Source organism: Myotis davidii, unplaced genomic scaffold (assembly GCF_000327345.1).
Source record: "Myotis davidii unplaced genomic scaffold, ASM32734v1 scaffold53, whole genome shotgun sequence".
In the NCBI taxonomy this organism is placed as follows: Eukaryota; Metazoa; Chordata; class Mammalia; order Chiroptera; family Vespertilionidae; genus Myotis; species Myotis davidii.
The window spans coordinates 6,152,092-6,159,488 of record NW_006286140.1 but is presented as its reverse complement, the minus strand read 5'-3'; the positions used below and the strand labels follow the sequence as shown (position 1 = coordinate 6,159,488).

Genomic DNA, 7,397 nt, shown 5'->3' with positions numbered 1-7,397 from the left:
ATATATATATATATGATTGAAAGGTATTAGGAGGGAAGGTTTCTTAAGGAAGTACATGAGAAAATGACCATCAATAATTAATAGTTTTTCAGGCAGGGAAAGTAATCAAAGCATTCAGGTCATTGAACTGGATCCATATTTTGGAAAATTTTATTAGTGTGGGTGCAGTGAGGTGCTCCTCCTGCTTTATTTTAAGTGGCCAAAGGGGAAATTCCTGTTTCTGTTGTCTGAAGATGTTTGTAGTAATTTGTTTTATTTTTAGAAATGCTAATGCCCCTACAAATTTTTGTTCCAACAAGGAGTCATTTTGATTCTTATTTTTATAAATAATGTGAGGGTTTTTTTTTTAAAAAAAGTCTTTTTGAATAATGTACTTCAGAAAAACCCCACTTTTTTTGTCACATTAAAGGAAAACCAAGGTTCTGAATTTAAAATTAGGGAGATATATGCTTATAAAGTTATAGAACATGAAGCATACTCATTAAATTTAAAATTAGGTGTTCTTATTAATTTGCAGAAGCAGGTGGAAAAGCACTTCCAGTATACTAATTTGTTTTAATGACACCTTTGGTCAGTATTTCTAGCTTTTATTTACTTTTAAATCTTCATCCGAGGATATCTTTTTATTGATTTGAGAGCGAGAAAGAGAGAGAGAAATATCAATGTGAGAGAGAAACATCCATCAGTTGCCTCCTGCATTCGCCCAGACCTGGGATTAAACCCAAAACCTAGGTTTGTACCCTGACTGGGAATCAAATCCACAACCTTTTGGCATATGGGATGATGCTCTAACCAACTGAACCACTTGGCAAGAGTTCTGAGATTATATTTAAAAGGACAAAAATTATAGTCCTTCCAACTTTACTTAAAATTTTTTCCTACATTTTAAGCCCCAAGAATCCAACAGTAGTGAAAATACAGAAATTACAGCAAGTGTCAATAAAGGATGAGGGCACATAACTGTTAATCGTATAATTAAAGGTGAAAATGTACCACCCTAAAAATCTTCCATCGTATTTTCCCCACACAATACAGACTTAATAATGGCTTTTATAGCTAATGTATTCATTTCCTCTTAACCATTTCTTGATTTGCATCATTCTTTATTGAAATTAAATTCATATTTTCCAGTATACAGTTGGACTTAAACATTTGATGAAATTTCTATGCTTTTTTTTTAAAGAATGCTTTCCTAGGGTCAGATGTTGCATGAACCTAGCCTGATTATATTTATGTTCCTAAACCCCACATTAAACTCAAATATGTACTTATTTTTTAAATATATTTTTGTTGATTTCAGAGAGAGGAAGGGAGAGGGAAAGACAGACACAACAATGATGAGAGAGAATCTTTGATCTGCTGCTTCCTGTACACCCCCTACCAGGGATTGAGCCCCCAACCCAGGCATGTGCCCTGCCCAGGAATTGAACCGTGACCTCCTGGTTCATAGTTCAATACCCAACCACAGCCACACTGGCCGGGCTAGACTCAAATATTTTTGTGGCAATACTTATGCATACTATACATTTACAAATTCTGTATTTACATATGCCTTATTTGTAGTTCATTTTTAAAATAATGTGGGATATATGTTTTTGAAAGAGATTTGTTAGATTGGACAGCCTTTTGAAAATATAAATGTGGTCCAGAAAGCCTTCTTTGGGCGTAGGTAGGTAGTAGTATTTTTAACATTGTTAATGTTTTATCCATCCGTATCCACAGTGCTGTAGAACTAGATGACAACTTATTTAATGCTCATTGAACTATAACGCATTTCAGAATATGTGTAGAGTTAATGTGTTCACAACTAACGTGATGGGAGAGTGAATGTGAGTTAAAGGAAAATCGTAACATTGGTGTCAAGATTTCTCAAAGTCGATGTAGATAGAAAACTGAAAGTTTTCACACATGATGTTGATAATCTATTAAAAATACTCTTAGGAGTGTTAGCAGAACTCACAGGTAGGGAACAATAGGATTACAAGCCCCTCAAAGCTTTTCTTCAAGATTAAGATTATATACAAGCATACCTCGCTTTATTGCACTTCAATAGTGTTGCAATTTTTTGCCGATTGAAATCAAGACCTCCACCAGAAAAAGATTACCACTCATTTTATAGTGATACTCACTTCATTTTGGTGGTCTAGAACCAAACCCACAATATCTCCAAGATATGCCTGTATGTGGAATTTGTATCTAATGATAATACTTTTCCACTTTCAAATTTCTTATCTATGGGTGTGTTTGATTTATTTTGCATGAGTGTATATGTGTGTGTAGTAAATACAATGGATTGGAGAAGGAGATGTGTGATAATTGTAGAATTCACATATCATTGAGTATTTACTTCTGCTAAGCATTTTTCATAGCTTATCTAACTTAATTGAAAAAAAATACTAATTTGATAACTCAATCTATCATGGTTACCATGCATTATTTTTCTTCTAGACTTTTGGTTCTCAATGTTTGCTTAGCCATGCTGTTGTTAGACAAGTTCGAGAACTTAAAAAATATTTTCTAGTAGAAGATACAGTAACTGCCCTGGCTAGGTAGGTCAGTTGATTGGAACATAATCCTGATAGGCCAAGGTTGTTGGTTTGATCCCTGGTCAGGGCACATACAAGAGACAACCAATTAATGCATAAATAAGTGGAAAAACAAATCCGTCTTTCTCTCACCCTCCTTCTCTCTCTATTTAAATCAATCAATAGATGGTGTGCCTGAGGTTTATTTGTTGGGTTTTACTGAGTAGGAACGAATGAGGGTTTTTTTTGTTTTTGTTTGTTTGTTTTTTTAAGTATAATAAGAGATCAAAATTCAGGAACTGCTAAGAAGACATAGTAAGATGGAGAGAAACAGGCAAAAACTAAGTGTTTTTACACCTTGAATTTTACAAACAATGTGATTTGTCTGTTGGTCACTTGTGTGGTGTTTTTTCTCAATTTTGTATTTTTAAATGTACATACCAATAGTGGATAACATTTATTTATACTTATAATATGCCAGTCCTGTTTAAGTAGCTCTCACTGATGCTATAATAGACCCTTGCCATGCCCATTTTATGTATGAGAACACTGAGGTCATAGAGATGTTAAGTAACTTGAAAGCAATGGCTTCACATTCAGGCCGTGTAACTGCAGAGAATATATTATTACCTAGCACTGCATAATAACTGTTCTAGAATGTTGGAGGTATTAGCAAATGTTAATGTTTAATGGTTTAAAATTTTTTTTTTGCAGATTATCTGATACAATGGCAACTGCACGGGGGAGAACAAAGAAAAAAGCATCTTTTGATCATTCTCCAGATAGCCTTCCTTTGAGGAGTTCCGGTAGGCAGGTATTACTCATTTGTTCATTCTGTGCACCTGTTTTGAGCACACAGAATTATTCTGATTGGCACTGAAGAATTATAAATGAAAAGATTATAAACTTGTAGTCTAGTTGAAAAATTCACCCTGATAGAGAGATAGAATGTAGAAAAAAAGCATACTGGCAGGGGGAACTGCAAAGATAGAGACGTAGGGTATGAATCGACATGGGGTGTTCAGAGAATTGCAGCTGTGTAGTTGCCTCCAGGATGTGAGCTGGGGTCAGGTCATGCTTGGTGGGAATTTGACATCAGCTGGTAGCCGTTTGGGTGCTGTTGATGGTTTACTTACTGCCATCTTTTTTGTAGGGCTTTGTTTCCCCCTAAAGAAAAATCTTGAATGATGTAATTATTTTTCTATAATTTTCCTATTTTTTTTAACATGCAATACTGAGAGGGTATAACTGTTCTAAGGAGAAAAAAATCCCCATTTGAAAGTAGCTTTTTATTTTGATTGATACAGCTTTTTCCCAAAAAAGGCTTGCATGCATTTTAGTTCTCTACTCAGACACCTATTGTTAACATGCTGGTTCTGTATTTCAGGCAAGTTAGTGAATTATTTGCACAGTACAGTCTCAAGGAAATTGCTATATTGTTAGCTCCTAACCTACTGCCAGGGTGTTGTTAATCTGCAAGTTTAGATTAACATGGAGGTCATTTCAGCAGTAAACCTTCTACCGCATTCACCCTTGGCCATTCTGATTAAATCTTAACCCCAGCTGGTTCTTTCTTAGGCAAAGAAAAAAGCAACGGAGATGATGGATGAGGATGAAGATGGTGGGTCAGAGAAGAAGTATAGGAAATGTGAAAAGGCAGGCTGTACTGCAACGTGTCCCGTGTGCTTTGCAAGTACTTCTGAAAGGTCTGTTCAGATGACTTGTCTTGGCCTCATATTCCTGCCTATGAGAGCGCGTTCTTTGTGAGAACATCAACCTCAAAGATAGTTTTACTAAAGATAGATATAAATACTGTAAGTCATCTAATAATAGAGACATTGCCCGTACATTCTGTACATACCACACCCTCCTATACGATCCTCCTGTAGACATAGCCATATCAGCTCTGCACAGTGGCCAATCAGTGTCCTCAAATCCCACCGCCTGAAGCTGAGCTGCTTTTGTGAGCTGAGAGTGGAATAGGGTCAGGGGTGGGGACACAGCAGAGAACTGTGGAGCGCCCTGAAGACCAGCGGGTGTTTACTTTCGCTAGGCTTCCATCCTCCCTCACACAATGTACCTCCTTTCCCAGTAGACATAAGTGGGGCTAACGGCACTTGCCATTCTTATTGGGATGACACAAGCTTGAGCTTTCACTTCCAGAGAAAAATCTTCAGCAGAGGCTTAAGATTCAGTGAAACCTGGAACACAAATCCCATTTTTTAATCACGAAGCGTGGTGGTGTTAGTGTTCATCGTGGCGTTAGATTTCATTCCTTTACTACATTATTGGCTGTTTGACAGATCATGTTTGCCAGACTGCCTGCTCAAGGGTTCTATTCCAGCTGGCCAGATTCATTCACTATTCAGTAGTGGGACAGATGTTCTTACTAGAGACCACGCTTCTCTCCTTCACCCACGTGCAGCTTGCAGCAAGCACAGTGACATCCCTTGTTTTGTGTCATAAAACCTTATCATGGCTCCAGGGAGTCTTGATAAAACTCCTAAGTCTCAGGCCCTTGGTGTACAATCAGCTAGGTTAGGTCCTTTGGTCTAAGAACTTGTGTCCTTACCATGTGTTATCACCTATCAGTCATTCATTCCACTTCCCTTGTTATTAGCTACTGGTTGTGAGGATTGTAAAGAGAGAATGCAACATAGGCTCATAGGAGATGCTTGATACATGTTTGTTTTTTAAAGTGAAGGGAATAGGGTGGGTTGGGAGGGAAGGGGGAAATCTATTTTAGTGAAACAGAGGGAAAAGTTTATTGTTGTTATTTTTGCTAAAATAAAGGAGAAAAATGAAAAAAAAAGTGCGAACAAATGTTATTTATTACCAAAGCTTCATGTTTTTGCTGTTTTCAGATGTGCCAAGAATGGCTACACCTCCCGATGGTATCACCTCTCCTGTGGGGAGCATTTCTGTAATGAATGCTTTGACCATTACTACAGAAGGTCTGTTCTCTCATAGTTGGAGGTTTTTGTAGTGGAGGGGGTCAGATGGTTAAGGCTGAGCCCACAGGCTTACTGAATTATTCCACTGTTGCAGCCAGCCATGCCTGCATTGACTACAACTTGCCAGACCTTCATGCTGTAGTTTCCCCGTGTGTGTGCTTCCGTGTGTGCACATTCAAGGTTCAAAACTATCTGCTTCAATGAGACAGTTATTCTCTTTAGTCTGCAAGATCTGAAAACTGTAGGACAGGGGTGGGCAACCTTTTTGTGAGTGCGTGCCAAAACCAGCAAAATCTCTAACTCAAAATTCTGCGTGCCAACCCTAATTTTTTGAGAACATGTTACGCCTACTTGATATCTCTTAAGGTGTACGTATGTGAAGAACCTTGAAGAAATAATAAAATTCATTTGAGCGACAAAAACACAGTATATGATGATGAAAAATACATTTATTTTTTTAATGTAAAAATTATTTAATTTAATGTAAAATTATTTCTTTATCTAAGATCTACACTGAATTTATCTGAAAAATAAAAAAGTCGATATTAAGAAAAAAATTGTAAATGGAAGATTATAAGAGAGGGTTTCGCGTGCCAGCAAAAGTTACTGGCGTGCCATGTTGGGCACGCGTGCCAGGGGTTGCCCACCCCTGCTTAGGAGCTGCTTTACTATTCTGTGACAGTGCATAGGGGTATGAATGCCAAGATTTGGGGGAAGGTACTGACAACTAGAGGGAGCTTGGACAGACAGGTAGCAGCTCTCCCTTCCTAATAGTTTTAGATTTTAAAACTGATAGGAATGCACCTGACCTGACAGGCTCTTTTATGGGTACCATAATAACAGCCCCCACTTCATAATATGGCTAGTTAAGTCCTTTACATAAGATTTTCTAACCTGCCTTCTGTTTTGAAAACCCAGTTGACTTAGCTTGATATGTTTATTTTTTATTATTTTCAGCCATAAGGATGGATATGAGAAATATACTACATGGAAAAAAATATGGACTAGCAATGGAAAAACTGAACCTAGTCCCAAAGCTTTCATGGCAGACCAGCAGCTCCCCTACTGGGTAAAAAGCACTTGTGCACCTAAATACAAGAAAAATGGATAAAAATACTGATCTGGGGGGTTACTGATTTGGGGGGAATTTTTCTTTTACTACATTTATTGTTTTATGTCTGTTAAAACAAATCACATTTTTTTATTTTTATAGGAAACTTCAACATAGTATAAAGAAGAAACTAAAGACTTATCACCAGCTGGTGATAGCTATTGTTAAGCTTACATATCTCTTATCTTTTCTTCTGATAATTGTCTAAGTATATCTTTAAAGACAATTCCATGCTTTATATAAAATTCTAATAAGGTTTAACATTTTACTTTGAATATAATTTTGTTAACTTTTAGCTTTTTTTATTAATTTAACTTTATATTATTTTTTCCATTTAGCCATTCTTTGAAAATAAATTGTAGTATTGCATATATTAGATAAATATCCCATCATTTAATAAATGATTTGCTAAATTTTTTAATATCATAGGTAGATTCGAGCTTCTCTTGCACACTTAAAAATTAAATTTTTTAAAAATGAAACTTACATAAGATAAAATTAACTATTTTAAAGTATACCATTCAATGGCATTTAGTACCTTGACAGTGTTCTGCTCCCACCACTTCTATCTAATTTCAAAGTATTGTCATCATTCACAAAGCAAACGATGGCAGACCTCTCATTTTTCTATACCCTAGTCCGGTGGTCGGCAAACCGCGGCTTGCGAGCCACAGGCGGCTCTTTGGCCCCTTGAGTTTGGCTCTTCCACAAAATACCACATGCGGGCGCGCGCACGTACAGTGCGATGGAAACTTCGTGGCCCATGCGCAGAAGTCGGTTTTCGGCCTTGGCAAGTCTATTTTGTAG

General features: G+C 37.0%; 1 protein-coding gene across 1 annotated transcript in view; it reads left to right on the top strand.

Annotated features, from left to right (window-relative positions):
• Positions 1-7,397, top strand: part of KDM1B (lysine (K)-specific demethylase 1B) — a 51,820-nt gene that overhangs the window by 969 nt on the left and 43,454 nt on the right. The window contains 4 exon segments of the mRNA XM_006757278.2: positions 3,240-3,339; positions 4,104-4,231; positions 5,390-5,479; positions 6,437-6,548. Of these exon segments, the coding sequence (XP_006757341.1) occupies positions 3,253-3,339; positions 4,104-4,231; positions 5,390-5,479; positions 6,437-6,548 (417 nt within the window). The 5' untranslated portion in view covers positions 3,240-3,252.